This window comes from Barbus barbus, assembly GCF_936440315.1.
Source record: "Barbus barbus genome assembly, chromosome: 7".
NCBI classification, from domain to species: domain Eukaryota; kingdom Metazoa; phylum Chordata; class Actinopteri; order Cypriniformes; family Cyprinidae; genus Barbus; species Barbus barbus.
The window spans coordinates 38,473,254-38,491,355 of record NC_136735.1 but is presented as its reverse complement, the minus strand read 5'-3'; the positions used below and the strand labels follow the sequence as shown (position 1 = coordinate 38,491,355).

Here is an 18,102-nt window from a genome sequence, read left to right as displayed (position 1 = left end):
AAATAAAATATTAGATTAAGAAACAAACAATTAGAAATGTTGATTACTATTATTATGAATGTTATAAATTACTAAAATAAAACTAAAGCTATATATTTCTGAAGGATCATGTGACGCTGAAGCCTGGCGTAATTCAGCTTTGCGTCAGAATTAATTAATTAAAATAGAAAACTATTTTAATTGTAATAATATTTAACAATATTAGTGCTTTTTCTGAGCATAATAGACTTCTTTAAAGAACATTACTGATCTCAAACAGCAATGTATAAACAAACTAAAAACCATAAAATAAAATACTAAAATATGAAAAGCTATTATAGAATATAAATAATATTAAAACGGCACTTAGTAACTGTAGCTATGTACAAGAAACATGAATGATGTGGACGGATGTTGCTGCTCATAACGAGTGTTGTTGTCATTAATGAAACACTGACGAGTGGAAGTCATTATTCTTTTATTTAACCTCAAACCCTGAAGCATAAAAATAACCAAACATTCACTACAAAAATAACAGAGCGCAGCAGAAACCAGCCAATGTCAGTGACACGAGCAGTCATGTGACCAATCAAATCACCAGGAGCCTCAAACCCACCAGACATGACCGATGGGCTTCATCATCATCCTCATCAGTGTGTCAGGAAGATGCTGCTGCTGAGGATGATGAAGACATCACTGACATGTCTTAGAAAAGCACAAGATACAGTTTCAGACTCGCATTCATTCATTTCCCTTTTCACTCGAGCAACTGAACCTTCATCATCATCATCATCAGTTTTTAGGGTTCATGCTCACACAGAATCACTGCATCGGTGTCTTCCTCAGCGTCTCGCTCATGAAACACTGCTTAAGTTTAAATCAGGTTTGGAACAAATGTGCTCTGTGTGAACGGCCCTTATAGCTGCTGAAGTGTGTGTGTGGAGGATCATGGGTAATTCACCAGCGGCTCTATTCAGGTTTCATGATCCAAAAAACAAGGACAAACATTAATTATTTACATCAGGTGTCATTTAATGCCAGCATCACACACACACACACACACACAGCGTGATGGTTTTAATCATCATCAGAGCTAATCATTTCCTAACCCTACATGCAATCATAATGAAAAAAAAGCAAATGTTTTGTGTTTTTATATATGTAAATAAAAATAGTTTAGTATGTTTATTTAGCCATTTGAATTATGGGGACCTGAAACTAAAACACACACACACACACTTATGTAAATGAGCTGATGTCAAAGTTTTTACATAAAGCCAATCAAAATCAGTACAAACACTAAAACGTTGAGCATTTTAGAATAAAAAAAACAAAGAACATTAGTAATAATAAAAAATAAAAAAAAATTAAAAAAGTGATTTGGATGAGGACGTCCGTGAGTGAAGGTTTGTCCAGTTTGTGCTGAACGTCTGGACTCCCAACAATCATCATCATTCACACAAACACACATTCAGAACGGCTTTCAACTGACACACACACACACACACACACACACCTCTGATCTCACAGCACAGAAACACACACCCACACAGACCACTGCAGCTAACCCCTGACCTCACAGTGAACACTCTCTCTCACACACACACACTTCTGACCTCACAGCACAGAAACACACACCCACACAGACCACTGCAGCTAACCCCTGACCTCACAGTGAACACTCTCTCTCACACACACACACTTCTGACCTCACAGCACAGAAACACACACACAGACCACTGCAGCTAACCCCTGACCTCACAGCGAACACACACACTCACACACCAATGCGTGCAGCTGCAGTCGATCGCAGCGCAGATGGAGGAGGAGGAGGATGATGAAGATGATCAGATGGTCTGGTATCCAGCGTGTGTCCGCTTCCTGCCGATCAGATACGCGATGAGGACGATCAGCACCAGACCGGCCAGAGCCACACCCACGATGATGGGGATGAGCATGTTCTCCTGATCCAAGCGACACTCCTCCACTGCACACACACACACAGTTTTTCAAATCAGAAGACAGTTTTTTTTAAAAGGGTCATGAACTGAGAAAACTAAATTCCCTTGATCTTTTGACATATAAGAGGTCATTGTGCTATAAAAGCATCCTGTAAGTTTCAGAACTCAAAACAATTCTCGTTAGTCTAAAAACAGCTCATATTGAAGTCTGCCAAACAACAGCTTGTGGAATGATCTACTCTATGATGTAATAGTGTGGATAAACCCCGCCCCCACAGAGGATTGACAGCACTGCCTGTTTAGCCCCGCCCACCGATTCATGCATGTGCAGTGTTTACGAGAGAAGCGAACGCACAGGTCTACACAGAAACCAAACGATACAGATGCTCTCAAGACAACAAGATGCTGTTCAGAGCCAAAACTGTGCTTGCATTGCCTTCCTCCTGATTCCCAACATTAGGAAAGAGTTTGCTGTGTCATTTCTTCACTTCATTTACCTGAGAAAGAATGAAACAAAGACGATGCGGTGCGACTATATTGGATCCGACAGTAATGTCGCAACACACATTCATTACGGGATCACTATTGCTTTGTCTGTTAAACAGCAACCTAAATCACAGCAGCGTCCGTATATGAGGAAGATACGCTGTTAAACACACACAACTGTTAGCCAATCACAGCAGCGTCCGTATATGAGGAAGATACGCTGTTAAACACACACAACTGTTAGCCAATCACAGCAGCGTCTGTATATGAGGAAGATACGCTGTTAAACACACACAACTGTTAGCCAATCACAGCAGCGTCTGTATATGAGGAAGATACGCTGTTAAACACACACAACTGTTAGCCAATCACAGCAGTGAGAATCCGCCACACTTTTATAAACAGAGCGTTCTGATGAGGGGGGGTTAAAAACTGTAACAATAACATTACTTTTAAATGATGATGTTTTTGATGTAAAAAATCTTGATAACATTATAAGCGGAGCTCAGAAAACAGTACAACACAAAAACAAAAGGCAGTTCATGACCCCATTAAATAAGAGTTTAAGATCTGCACAGAAGCCAGTGTTTGACTGATCGGTCAGTACCTGCAGAGAAGCGGCCGGCCGTGACGTTGAAGGGCTGCAGCTGCAGTCTGAAGGTGTTGATGGAGAAGCTGGGAAGGATCGGGAGCGTCTGCTCCGCGCTGCACATGTACGAGCGGCCCACGCTGCACTGCAGGAGGTTCAGAGAGACGTTTCCCTCCGAGAACAGACCTGCAGCAATCACACATTCATTAGTGACATCAGTCGTGTGAGGAAACACCATCAATCACAGCATTTGATCGAACTGAAGCTCTGGGAGTATTCTGGATGATCGCGGTTATTCTCCAGAGACAAGCTGTTTTCTGTTACATGATGCATTCAAAACGTTCAATAAGAAATATTACTATAAGAAGACTGACTGATCAAATGCTAATGATCACATTTATTCATCTAGTACTTAATAAATCAGTGTTAAATTACTATAATGAACCTCCTTTCTGTCAACATGTTTAAGAGCTCTGTGAATGACGTTTTATGGCATCAAATTAATAGTTCACCCAAAAATAAGCATTTTCTCACCCTCAAGTTCCAAACCTGTGTGAGTTTCTTCTGTTGATCATAAAAGATGATATTTTAAAGAATGTTGTTTAAAAAAAAAAAAAACAGCTAACGGTAGCCATCGACTTCCATACTATTTTCCATACTATAGAAGTCAATGGCTACCGATAGTTGCTTGTTTTTGTCATTTTTAGGTGAACTATAACTTTAAATTTTGAAAAATGAATTTTAGACATTTGAAAGCTTTCTAAGGATCGGTGGATGTCCTGTTCCTGCAGCTGAATCTGTGCATCAGATATTAAATCAGCAGATTTAGAAGCCTGTGCTGATGATCTAGTGCACTGAACAGCTGTACCTGTCATATCGGGCCAGAAGGCAGAGACGTTCACAGCACTCAGGTAAAACTTCTGTGTAGTGGAGTTCTGCAGCAACACAAAACACCTCCATTATCATCATGCTATCATTACAGGACAGTCAGACACACACTCGCACATGCTCTCTCACACACACACACACGGTCACATGCACGCGCGCACACACACACACTCTCACATGCTCTCTCTCACACACACACTTTCATGTGCACACACACACACACGCACACGCACCAGTGTGAAGGTGAAGGTGAGGTTGGTGAGATCCTCCGTCAGCACCAGCGTGGCAACTGTGACCCCACACGACCCCGAGGCTGTGGTTCTGTTGGGCTGCAGGTTCATGACCTCGCTGACCGTCTGCGGAGGATCAGATCAAAGGTCAGCGGCGGTCAAACAAGGGACAGCAGCAGGAAGTGAGCGTGTGCGTGCGTCACCTGTTTCAGGGATCTGGAGCGGTGTGTGATGTTGAGCTGCAGCCCCATGAGCGCCAGCAGACAGGTGGTGCCGTTACGGTTGGTGAGGGTGTAGTTTCCTCGCTCCGGAGCGGGCGGCGGGACAGGAGACGGGGCGGCGGTGGTTCTGGGCGACTGAGTCGGGGCAGCGGTCGTAACTGTCTGATCAGCACTGCAAACACTCTCTACACACACACACACACACACACACACGAGACACACCACAGATTCAACGCAGATTCACAGTCATAAACTGTGGACAGGAAACAATACAGTGTTAAGGTTGCAAAATTCCTAAAAACTAATTCAGTTCCAGCTGTACAGCAGCTCTACAGAAGACAGTAGAGTCATTATTCAGTTCAATGACAGAGTCACAAACCAGCTAGTGATGTATAACTAAACACTAACTAACAGCACCTTTACACCCATCCCTCTTTAGCAGTGTCATTTCAGTATTATTTACACACTATTATAGTATTTATTAATATTTTGCATTATATACAGTGGTGGCTAAAAGTATAAGAACGCTATATTTTTTCACCAGCTAAAAATGGTTTTAAGTCAGTTCTTTCTTTAATCTTTAATGTTATTTCTAATTTTCCAAACATTGATTTAGCCATTAATTGTAATAATCCAGTGATATTTTTGAGATCTGATGATCATCCAGTCTGTCTGAAGAAACTGAGACAGACTAAACCCAGAAGAAACCCACCTAGACACTGACCTTCTCCACTAGCAGAGCTTTAGTATTAGTTTATCAGTTTTAATTATAATTAGGTTTTTATAGCTGTCATTATTTATTGATGCATGACTTCAATATTTATTTTATTTTTAAAGACGGCATGATGAGGATTAATTTCTGACATGTAATATTAGAACATATTGTCTATTGTTACCTGTTATGAAAATAAATAGTTTATAAAAATTTATATTTTGAACTAGCTTTTATTTTCATATTTTCAGTTTTCACTTCAATTTAGGTTTTAGTAATTTTATGTACTTTTGTCATTTTTATAGTTTTTAATATTTCTATTTACTTTAAATAAAATTTTACATCAGTTTACGTTTTAATAATCATTTGAAACTTTTGAATAAAACTATTTTTTTATTTGCTAAGGCAACATTTCTCCATTTAAGTTTTTCATCTAATATTTATATTTTATTTTAGCTGTATATTTGAATTAACGTGTTTTTAATAGTTTTAGTTGATAACGGCACTGCTCTGTTGTTATTATCATTTTTTTAAATGATGAACACTTTACAGACTCTGAGGGAGGGGGGTGTGTAAACTTATGCACTCAGCTGCTGGGTGGATCTATTAAGAGTAATTTGTTTATTTTCCCTCATGAGTCAGAAGCTCTGTTCTCTTAGGCTCTGAGCATCAGATTACCCAGCAGCCCCATTAGCAGTCACACATGAATGAAAGACCTATTCAGAGTTCAGTTGGTCCGATTCAAGAATGAACCGTTCAGTGCAATTCAATAACCTGCTCAACCGGTTCACTGAAAATAACCAGTTCAAAAGGATGATTCATTGACCTGATTGCAGCCACTGTGCATGCTGGGAAACCAACTTATGATGTGGGATCAACAAGAACAAGTAAAACGACACTTAATTGAATGTCAAGAAGGTACCGTCTGTGCTGCGGTTGGCTCCGCTCATGTAAGCCTCCATGCGCACATCAGAGAAGGTGATGTTGACCTCGGCGCTCAGGCTGATGGTGGAGGAGCTCACACACCTGTAGGTGCTGTTCAACCTCGCCGAGATCTCCGAAGCGTTCGTCATCACCATCACGAGTCCTGCGAGAGAAACGCATGTGAGCGGACGCCGGTGCATCCGTAACGACCTGTGTGTGTGTGTGTGAGTGAGTCTCACCTGTGCTGGAGGACTGTGGGAAGGTGCTGGTGTCGCTGAGGTTGTACTGCAGGCTGATGTTGGCCACACGGTAGAGCCGTCCGTCGCTGGAGAACCGGAGCATCAGAGCGTGACCCGCGCCGAACGACACCAGCAGCTCTGGAGGAACACCAGCGCCGCCGCAGGAACTGCCATTGCCCACTGCTGCTGAGGACGGCAGCGCAAACCTCGCCGCGCTCTGACACAGCAAACACACAAACACCATGCTGAGAAACTTTACTATATCAACCTGCAAAACTGTTGACAAAGAAGTTTAAAAAATAAAAACTTTTTCACCAAACTTCATCAAAATACCTTCATGGTTTCTTTAACAAAAAGGGAAAAAATAGTATAGGTTGTTTTTCATGCTTGAGGTTGCCAGATGTCAAAGTATCAAATCCCCCAATAAGAGCTTTTCTTTTAGAAGGACAGAGTGTTTTACTTCATCTGTTTTAGCTTTTGAGCTTTACCATTTTATTAATAAAGAAGAGAGTCTGTTAATGTACAAGATCATTTGTGACCCTGGATTTTTTGATGAAATTGAGATTTATACATCATCATGAATAAATAATCTTTCCATTGATGTATGGTTTGTTATGATAGGACAATATTAGAAAATCTGGAATCTGAGGGAGCAAAAAAATCTAAATATTGAGAAAATCCCCTTTAAAGTTGTTCAAATGAAGTTCTTAGCAATGCATATTACTAATCAAAAATTAGGTTTTGATATATTTACGGTAAGAAATTTACTAAATATCTTCATGGAACATGATCTTAATATCCTAATGATTTTTGTCATAAAAGAGAAATGTATAATTTTGATCCATACAATGTATTGTTGGTTATTGCTACAAATATACCTGTGTTACTCATGACTGCTTCTGTGCTGCAGGGTCACATATAATAAATCAGGAAACTAAACTAGTGTAAATAAATATAATAGTCTCTCAATGACAACAACAATAATCAGTAATCACAATTTTGAACAAAATGTTGATTATCAGTGTAACCTTTATAAAGCATGACTAAATTCCCAGACTTTTAGTCAACTAAAACTTAACCAAAACACAAACTAAATAAGTCATGTGACACAGGACTAAGACTAAATAAAAAAAACAAATACATCCTAATATATATATATATATATATATATATATATATATATATATATATATATGTGTATATGTATGTCTGTATGAGTGTGTGAGGGGTAGTTTCATTGGTGTGTGTGTGTGTGTGTGTACTGTATCCTTCCGTTGGTGGTTTGTGTATGAGTGTATGTGTGCGTGCGTGAATGAATGTGTGTGCGCGGGTGTGGTTGTGCGTGTGGTTGCTTCTGAGTATGTGTGTGTGTGTCTGAGTATGTGTGTGTGTGTGTGTGTGTGTGTGTGTGTGTGCAGTGGCGGCTGGTCAATAGGGGACGCTGGGGTGCCGCCCCCATCATCAAGTTAGCCAGGGAAGAAGCAGACTTCAACATGTTTAAAATAAGTTAAATATATATTGCAAATTAATCATGAAATTGCTTTGTTTATTTGTACTATTCGACTGGTAATCATGCTAGCACCTATTAAAAAAAAAAAAAATCATCAAAACCATTTTGTTTGTGTGCCTGACTAATGGGTGTCTATTAGGTCTGTAAACTTCTGAAACACATGTGACTTGAGGCTGAGCTCTAATTGGCTTGTTTCAGATTGTCCTCAGACACTTTAGATCTTAGCGAATCAATATCATTTTTTATATATTTTGGCCTCATGTGATTGGACTGTTCTCGACTGTCAAATAGACACAAACTCTCTTCCGAGATGAAAGTAAATTCGATTTTAACTTTACAAAAAAACCTTTCACAAGGCATTCAAATGAAGAAAAAAATAAAATACAAATACAGATCATGGAGATCAGAATGCGATGCAAGTTTTATTGTTTTTCCTGATTATTATTTAAGCCCTGTCACTGTCACTGAAGGTAATTAGAACAACGCAGTTTAACTTCAGCCGATCATCGAGATTCAAGCACTATTGGCTTGTGTAGATCATGTAGTTATACAACTTGTCTCTTTTCAAGTAAATGAATTGAGTTTTTATGTAAGGATTATTATGCAAATATATAAATAATATAGTGACCCATATGCAGTCTGACATATATGTCTGACAACTTGAATAATATATTGTCAATAACATTAAAATTAAGATAAAAAACATAATGGTCTATAAGTCTCTAGGAGATTACAGTTTTTGCATACTTATTACATTGAACTTTAAACCTTATGGAAATATAGTGAATTTATATGCAAATTGTTTTATATAAAAAGTCTATTTTATGATGAGTGTGTGTGTGTGTGCGCGCGTATGAATGAGTGTGTGTGTGTGAGTGTGCGCGTGTATGAATGAGTGTGTGTGTGAGTGTGTGTGTGCGCGTATGTGTGTGTGTGCGCGCGTGTATGAATGAGTGTGTGTGCGCGCATATGAATGAGTGTGTGTGTGTGTGTGCGCGCATATGAATGAGTGTGTGTGAGTGTGTGTGCGCGTGTATGAATGAGTGTGTGTGTGTGTGTGTGTGCGCGCGCGTATGAATGAGTGTGTGTGTGTGTGAGTGTGCGCGTGTATGAATGAGTGTGTGTGTGAGTGTGTGTGTGCGCGCGTGTATGAATGAGTATGTGTGCGTGAGTGTGTGTGTGTGCGCGCGTGTATGAATGAGTATGTGTGCGTGAGTGTGTGTGTGTGCGCGCGTGTATGAATGAGTATGTGTGCGTGAGTGTGTGTGTGTGTGTGTGTGTATTGTACCGTTCCATTGGTGGTGTTGTAGCTGATGCTGAAGCTGGCGTTGAGATCTGCTTTAATGCAGGTGGAGTTTCCATCCATCACCTCAAACGTCAGCGCATGAGCTGCAAACACACTCCCTGAAACACAACCATCATCATCATCATCATCATCATCGTCGTCGTCAGTGGATGTGACTACTGAAAGAGAGTGGAACTACTGAAACTAGATCTGCATTGAGCAGGAACGGTCGGGTCAGGAAGAGAATTATTCTAAGCGAACAGCGGCTGAACAGAGTGAATATATAGCAGGAGCGGGTGTGGAATATAAGCTTGTACAGCCTGATGTTCCCTTTTAATGTTGCAAATCAGAATAAAACACTCTTACGTTGCCCTTTAAAAAAGGTTGTTATTATAAATGTAGCCCAATTAATAGTTAAATAATATTAATGATAATTTGCTGTTACAAACGATGAATTATTCAGAAGTTTTAAGTTGCGTTTGGACCAGTGCGTTTATATCCACGGACTCTTACCTGAGAAACAATGTTTAAAGAAATAGGAATCAAAGTTTAGCACAACTCAGCAGAACTAAGCAATGCTGGAGCATGCTGAGCTCGGCTTGTTCTTTCTGCAGCTTTCTCAGGTTGTTATTCTTTTAATCATTTATTGTACAAAGAATGGGTTACAAATGATGACAAAGACTGTTCCATAATTCCTATTAAACTCAAAACAGATCAGAAAAACAACAAAGTTATAGAAATAAATATTATTTTATGTTAATATAATTTGCTGTTTTAATAATGACTACTTTATTATTATTCATGTCCATGTTCATTTACAAGCTGCATGCGTTCTTGATCAAAAGTCATAGTGTGATAAACCGCGTCCCAGCCCCACTTGAAACAGATATTTTTAATTTAGACTGCATTTAAACCGCTAGCTGTCAGTAATTCATGCAGCACTTTAAGCTTTTATTTTGAAGGAAAGCTCCAGCTTCAGTGAAAACAGGCACAAAAACACGTCTCGCTACAAATCTAGTGAAACGCTGTAATCATCTACCGCTGAAATAAAGCAGAACTGGTGGCTGTTGTTCCCAAACGTGTGCTAAACTCACAGAACGTGTAATAAACTGCATTCATTCAGTGTGAACCGAGCCGTTCTGAGACGCAGGAAACACCGGATCACCAGCTGATCGTCTGAAACAAGTGCAGCTTCGCTTTAAAACACTCCGTCAAAACAGACTTGATGAAGAGATTAAATTGTGCTTTCAGTTTGAGTTCGTTTGAAACCATAATGACCCAAAACACAACTTATGTTAGAATAAGAAATTTATATTTATTTTAAAAACGACACTTTTCGCCCGAAAGACCTATCGTTTCATATCGTCACGTGACCACGATAATATCCAGATGATATTGATAATACCGTTACATCCCTTTTATTTATCTTTTCTCAACTGTGTCATGATTTTGCTGTAAACTGCAGTTGAAGCAGAGTAAATAACTGTGAAGAGGAACTCTTGTGAAATCCCAGCATGACTGAAGGAGTTTGTGAAATCATGAAGTGTTTGACCACACACACACACACACACACACACACACACACACACACGGTTATCTTAGTGAGGACATTGTATAGACTTCCACTGATTTTCTATCAGGTTAATTATATTTTCTATTCCCTATCTAACCAAACCCCTAGTGGGTTGGTATATTATTTCACTATATAAGTGAGGACATTTGGCCCTAATTGGCAAACCACAGCTATGCTGATGATACCCAGATTTACCTAGCCTTATCTCCAAATGACTACAGCCCCATTGACTCCCTCTGCCAATGCATTGATGAAATTAACAGTTGGATGTGCCAGAACTTTCTTCAGTTAAACAAGGAGAAAGCTGAAGTCATTGCATTTGGAAAGAAAGATGAAGTTCTCAAGGTGAATGCATACCTTGACTCTAGGGGTCAAAACTAAAAATCAAGTCAGAAATCTTGGGGTGATTCTGGAGACAGACCTTAGTTTCAGTAGTCATGTAAAAATTTTGCAAGAATTAGATGTGTTGTTTCCAGTCAAGACTTGGAGAAACTTGTGCATGCCTTTATCACCAGCAGGGTGGATTACTGTAATGGTCTCCTCACCGGCCTTCCCAAGAAGACCATTAGACAGCTACAGCTCATCCAGAACACTGCTGCCAGGATTCTGACTAGAACCAGAACATCTGAGCATATCACACCAGTCCTCAGGTCCTTACACTGGCTTCCAGTTACATTTAGGATTGATTTTAAAGTACTTTTACTTGTTTATAAGTCACTCAATGGCCCAGGACCTAAATATATTGCTGATATGCTCACTGAATATAAACCGAACAGACCACTCAGATCATTAGGATCGAGTCAGTTAGAAATACCAAGGGTTCACACAAAACAAGGGGAGTCTGCTTTTAGCTATTATGCTGCCCGCAGTTGGAACCAGCTTCCAGAAGAGATCAGATGTGCTTATTATTTTACTTCCCTTTAATATAAAGCACTTTGAATTGCCATTGTGTATGAAATGTGCTATATAAATAAACTTCCTTGCATTGCCTAACAAGTATAAACTAGTACACACACACTCCCACAGATTAACTCTGATATAAGAGAAAAATAAGCCAACGATAGATAACTCTGAGCAGAGTTCCTTTAGCATGAGCTCAATCACTAGAGCCTGGCAGCACCTGATTCTGCTGTGCAATGATCATCTGAAGCAGCTTCAGAGCAGAAGACACCTCACACGGTTCCTCGTGAATCATGCGTGAGATGATGAACATCTGCAGCCGCTCACAGGAGTCTGCAGTAACACTAGTGATCAGAGCAGTGCACTACATTCACTGATCCTCTGTGTTTCACAGATCGAGTGTGCAGAACCGCAGAGGAGGTCAAGGCGCTGCTGGGGAGCCTGGTTTAGGTGTTACCGCTACCCACAGTGCTATAAAGGGACAGCACTCAAAAAGCCAACATTTCATATTATAGTAGATGTTTTGGAGAGCAAAAATGTGTAATTAGATCTAACGGCTCCTGCTTCCGCAAGAGACTGCTTTTATTTTTTTGGCATTTTATTTATTCTTCATTTGACCGTATTCATGAACCAAACCACGCAGCTACGATGCGAACCACAACATTACAAACTTTGATTTGAAGCAAAAACGTATTAGAAAATTGGACAGGACTGTGAACTTACAATCCCATGAAGCACTACCAATGACATTATCCAAATAAAAAACATCTAAAGATGCTGATTATTAATAAACAATAGGGCTGTCAAATAAAAATCCACATTCGATTCAATTTTAAAATTCAGAATTGTATTTTAGGTGTGCGTCAGGCGAAATACAACGACGATGTAAGTATCGTTGCTCGTTCAGTTGAAGCCACTAGATGCGGCGCTGGTCCTTTGTTCATTCAAAATATTGCAGAAAAACAGAACAAGTGCGGAGAAGACTACATCAAAACTGAAACGAAGCCGTTCACACAGAACACATATTTATCACATTTTCTAGAGAGATACCCATCAGCGTTGCTCTCACGTCTCGCACAAGAGATCTGCATGCTTAGAAAACCATGCAAAATTAATGCAACTTTTAAAAAACATGTCATTTTTTCCCCATCTCACGTTTTTAAATGAAAAGCACTCTGTGTGATTGGCTTTCATCACTTTGTATTAAACTATGCATGCATGATGCGGTTTTGTTTCTAATTGTTTAAGCAACATAATTATATTTGGTTTATTAACATTATGTACTTTTTCACAAATAGTCGTGTTATTTATTGCTTTGAAGAAATGTGCATTAGTAATATTCTGCTGGATGCGCCTCTTGTGGCCTCAAGAGAGAAGACAAAGCCCCCCCCTACTGAAATTATGCCTTTTAAATTCCAATATCGATAATATTTAAGTGTAACATTTCAGTTTAGTTTTTCAGCTATTTTGACAGCCCTAATAAACAATACAGTTTGTTTATTGCAAAATATAATATAATACTTAGTTTAAATATAGGATTACATCATTAGCGGAGTGGGCGGAGCTAAAGCATTAAAGCTTATGGCACTATTTGTTTGTCGCAGGTGGAATTTTGTGCAGAATCATGAATAATGTAGTTTTTCCATCAAATATTCCTCTGTTAAACTATAAAATAAGTTGTTAAAAATCAATTATCCTATTGAGAAAATAATTGCAGTGTACTTCCAACACACGCTGTATACAGCGATCGACTAGTCACGTGACATCTACGGATCAGCTGATTGGTCACATGCCTCCAGAGGACCTGCTCCAGCCGAGCAACATGCATTGAAATGACCAGCTCGATGCTGCTCTCGAGGAAGTGAGATAAATCCAGCCAATCAGCACGCAGTATGATCTGGACCCAAGCACTGCTGTACGCGCGCGTATTGTGCTGATCGCGTGACGTCACCCAGCGCGTCCAAAACAACGCAAAGGAAAGAAAAACACACACTGACCACGTCATTAAACTAGTAAAAAACGACCTGAAGCAGTACGTGACTGAAACAAACACGCAGTCTGACTAAAACACACCAAACGGAGTAAAATAGCTGCCGTTAGCGAGGCGTACAGACTAGTTTCTGATGTTTAATGATGATTTGTCTGAGTTATGATGACTTACCCATCAGTAGAGTCCAGCAGACCCCTGCCGCGGAGCTCCGTTTGACCCTCATGCTTCGAGTCCAGCAGATCTGTGCTGTTTATATGCGCGTGTGTCCGTGATAAACCGGTGTTTGTTCGGTGTCTGCAGCGGAGTCACGGCGTCATGAGGCAGAATGTTCCAGTCATGTGATGACAGCGCTTTAGCCCCGCCCACTTGGAGTCATGTGATGATGACTCATTCTGTTTATTCTTAATATAAAGTGTGTATTAATAATATACGTTAATATTAAAACATGTCCGTTTGAGTGTTATTATAATGCTGTTGAAACTACATTAATACCAGCCAGATACATATAGGTGCGGCTTATGATGATGATATAATGTCACGCGTCGATTTCAAGACCTTATATAATATTAATACGTCTGGTTTATTGTGATTTTTCATTAACAGCAAGCAACCAGCTGTAGAGTATTAGCAGTTTATTGCAGACATTCTATATTTATTAATGCATGTTTATATTTATTGTTTGTAGATAGTCTACAGTTGATTTCTTGCTGTTTAAAAAAACATTAAAAATTACTTGTGAAATTATACATTATACATCTGAAGCTGAATAAATAATCTTTCCATTGATGTATGGTTTGTTATGATCGGACAATATTTGTCTGAGATACAACTATTAGAAAATCTGGAATCTGAGGGAGCAAAAAAATCTAAATATTGAGAAAATCTCCTTTAAAGTTGTTCAAATGAAGTTCTTAGCAATGCATATTACTAATCAGAAATGAAGTTTTTATATATTTACGGTAGGAAATTTACAAAATATCTTGATGGAACATGATCTTAATATCCTAATGATTTTTGTCATAAAAGAGAAATGTATAATTTTGATCCATACAATGTATTGTTGGCTATTGCTTCAGATATACCTGTGTTACTCATGACTGCTTTTGTGCTGCAGGGACACTAATTAAAATTATTTTATAATTTGATAATTTATTAAAATTTAAACATTTATCATTTTATTATTTTATAATTTTATTGTATAAAATGTCATTATTTATTATATATTTTATAATTTAGTAGAATTAGATGCAGTTATGAATTTAAACACATCTGTATGTATGTAGTCACTCCTGCTGCTTGCAACACTAAAGCCATGGGTTCGATTCCCAGGGAAGGCATGAACTAATAAAATGTATGTCTATGATTTAGTGTACGTTGTTTTGAATAAAAGCATCCACCAAATGCATGAATGTAAAAGTATTTGAGGAAGTAACGGGGATCAGAGGAAGTTGTGGTTTGACCTCTGACCTCAGATGAGATGGTCGTTCTCAGAGAGAAAGTAAAGACACACTTTCCCACCTCGGCTTCTCTACTGGATCTGGTTAGAGTTCAGTGAGCGCAGTGAAGTGTGTGTGTGTGTGTGTGAGAGAGAGAGAGAGAGAGTGTGTGTGTGTGTGTGTGTGTGTGAGAGAGAGAGAGAGAGTGTGTGTGCGAGTGAGAGAGAGAGAGAGAGAGAGAGAGAGAGTGTGTGTGTGTGTGTGTGTGTGAGAGAGAGAGAGAGAGAGAGAGAGAGAGAGAGAGAGAGAGTGTGTGCGTTTTTGTGACAAATGAGGACATAAATGTGTATAATAACACAGGTATGACAGGTATTACAAGGTGAAGGTGATTTATGAGGACATTGACCCATGTCCCCACTTTTCAAAACACTTATAAATCATACAGAGTGAGTTTTTTTGGGAAAGTAGAAATGCAAAGTCTCCTGTGAGGGCTAAGTTTAGGTGTAGGGTTGGTGTAGGGCAATAGCACACACAGTTTGTTCAGTATAAAAACCATTACACCTATGGAGAGTCCCCATAAACCACAAAAACCAACGTGTGTGTGTGAGTGTGTGTGTGTGTGTGTGAGAGTGAGTGAGTAAGAGTGATGGTGTGTGTATGTCACGCTCTCAGCCGCTCAGTGCTATAATTTGTTTCTGTAAGGAATTACTCTGTGAATGAGGCAGTAAATCACATTAGTCTGGGAGTGGAAAAACAGTATGTCCAGCTATAGACAGGCTCTAAAAGCTGCCAGGGCAGAGCATATCCACAAACTCATAGATAATAACCAAAACAATCCAAGGTTCTTATTTAGCACAGTGGCTAGACTAACAAATAAACAGACACCGCCCGATCTAAATATTCCCTCACAGTTTAATAGTAATGACTTTATGAATTTCTTTACTGATAAAATAGATAACATCAGAAATACAATATCAAATGTAGATTCTACTGCGTCTAGTATTTCAGCTTCATTCATCGCACCCAAAGAAAAACTGCAGTGCTTTACAACTATAGGACAGGAAGAGCTAAATAAACTTATCAGTACATCTAAACCAACAACGTGTTTATTAGATCCTGTACCTACTAAACTACTGAAAGAGTTGTTACCTGTAGCAGAAGAACCGCTTCTCAATATTATTAACTCATCGTTATCTTTAGGTCACGTCCCAAAACCATTCAAGCTGGCGGTTATTAAGCCTCTTATTAAGAAACCACAACTAGATTCAAATGAACTGGCAAATTACAGACCCATTTCAAATCTTCCATTTATGTCTAAAATTTTAGAAAAAGTTGTGTCTGCTCAATTGTGCTCCTTCTTGCAAAAAAGATCTCTATGAAGAATTTCAGTCAGGTTTCAGGCCTCACCATAGCACAGAAACAGCACTTGTTAAAATTACAAATGACTTGCTTCTTGCTTCAGATCAAGGCTGCATCTCATTGCTAGTATTACTTGACCTTAGTGCTGCGTTCGACACTATAGACCATGATATACTCATAGATCGATTACAAAACTATACTGTATTCAAGGGCAGGCTTTAAGATGGTTTAGATCCTACCTGTCCGATCGCTACCACTTTGTTCATTTAAATGGAGAGTCATCACAATTATCACCAGTAAAGTATGGAGTACCACAAGGATCTGTCCTAGGTCCTCTGCTATTTTCAATATACATGTTGCCTCTTGGTAATATTATTAGAAAATACGGGATTAGTTTTCATTGTTATGCTGATGATACTCAACTATATATCTCAACAAGACCAGATGAAACTTCTAAACTAAGCTAATAGATTGTGTAAAAAATGTAAAAGATTGGATGACCAATAATTTCCTCCTATTAAATTCAGATAAGACAGAGATATTACTTATTGGACCAAAAAACAGGACACAGAATCTCTTGGATTATAATTTGCAACTAGACGGATGCACTGTTATGTCCTCTAAAGTCAAAAATCTGGGTGTTATATTAGACAGCAACTTGTCCTTTGAAAATCATATTTCCCATGTTACAAAAACAGCATTCTTCCATCTTAGAAACATTGCCAAGCTTCGAAACATGCGACCTGTTTCTGATGCAGAAAAGCTAGTTCATGCATTCATGACCTCTAGACTGGACTATTGTAATGCACTGCTAGCTGGTTGTCCTGCATCTTCAATAAACAAGCTACAGATAGTCCAAAATGCAGCGGCTAGAGTTCTTACCAGATATGATATGATATATGATCATATTACCCCAATTTTACAGTCTCTGCACTGGCTACCTATTCAGTTTTGTATCATTTACAAAATATTATTACTTGCCTATAAGGCCCTAAATGGTTTAGCACCTGCGTATCTAACTTGTCTTCTACCACGCTACGATCCAACCCGCTCTCTAAGGTCACAAAACTCTGGACTTTTGGTAGTACCTAGGATAGCAAAGTCCACTAAAGGAGGTAGAGCTTTTTCACATTTGGCTCCCAAACTCTGGAATAGCCTTCCTGATAACGTTCGGGGTTCAGACACACTCTCTCTGTTTAAATCTAGATTAAAGACACATCTCTTTAGCCAAGCATTCACATAATGCATCTTATAATCTTGTACTGCAGTTATATCTGATCAAATGTACATTATTATTATTCTTTAGCTTGGGTTGAACAAATCATTTTTGCTTAGATGGAACAGCAGCTACGCTAATTATGTCTCTATTTGTTTCTCTGTTGATTAACATCCCGTGGTAACTAGGAATGACAGAAGCTTCAGTCTGGATCCAACCCTTAAATGATCTGAGATGACCGAACACCTGAGAAAAGATGATGCCAACCCCTCAGAGGACCTCAGAGGATGCCAACGCTCAGACAACATACAGAATTACCAAATCTTGCCATAAGTTAAACATATTAAGGTTCTGCAATATATAAATACAAACCCGATTCCAAAAAAGTTGGGACACTGTACAAATTACGAATAAAAAAGGAATGCAATAATTTACAAATCTCATAAACTTATATTTTATTCACAATAGAATATAGATAACATATCAAATGTTGAAAGTGAGACATTTTGAAATGTCATGCCAAATATTGGCTCATTTTGGATTTCATGAGAGCTACACATTCCAAAAAAGTTGGGACAGGTAGCAATAAGAGGCCGGAAAAGTT

The 18,102-nt window shown here is 38.9% G+C and overlaps 1 protein-coding gene across 5 annotated transcripts; it reads right to left on the bottom strand.

Annotated features, from left to right (window-relative positions):
• Positions 1–440: 440 nt before the first annotated feature.
• lamp1a (lysosomal associated membrane protein 1a) lies at positions 441–13,845 on the bottom strand. Of its 5 annotated transcripts, XM_079420903.1 has the most exons (11): positions 13,659–13,827; positions 9,028–9,143; positions 6,230–6,446; positions 5,989–6,153; positions 4,337–4,539; positions 4,137–4,259; positions 3,884–3,950; positions 3,034–3,201; positions 1,737–1,966; positions 1,587–1,647; positions 441–1,495 (listed from the first exon to the last, which is right to left on the bottom strand). In XM_079420903.1, exons 1-9 carry the CDS (start codon positions 13,708–13,710, stop codon positions 1,827–1,829), a joined length of 1,251 nt encoding a protein of 416 aa, XP_079277029.1. In that variant the 5' UTR covers positions 13,711–13,827; the 3' UTR covers positions 441–1,495; positions 1,587–1,647; positions 1,737–1,826. The 5 variants fall into 5 exon arrangements, with proteins under 5 accessions (XP_079277029.1, XP_079277025.1, XP_079277027.1 ...); XM_079420899.1 differs by lacking the exon at positions 1,587–1,647 and having other exon boundaries at positions 441–1,536; positions 1,720–1,966; positions 13,659–13,845; XM_079420901.1 differs by lacking the exon at positions 1,587–1,647 and having other exon boundaries at positions 1,674–1,966.
• Positions 13,846–18,102: the final 4,257 nt, after the last annotated feature.

Bases quoted from the DNA above. Each gene is read 5' to 3' on its own strand.
- lamp1a (XM_079420899.1), bottom strand. From the start codon at position 13,710: ATGAGGGTCAAACGGAGCTCCGCGGCAGGGGTCTGCTGGACTCTACTG. The intron at 6,447-9,027 runs GTACAATACACA...TTGCTGTGTCAG, and splicing joins ACAACACCACCAATGGAACG to AGCGCGGCGAGGTTTGCGCT. The intron at 4,540-5,988 runs GTACCTTCTTGA...GTGTGTGTGTAG, and splicing joins AGCCAACCGCAGCACAGACG to AGAGTGTTTGCAGTGCTGAT.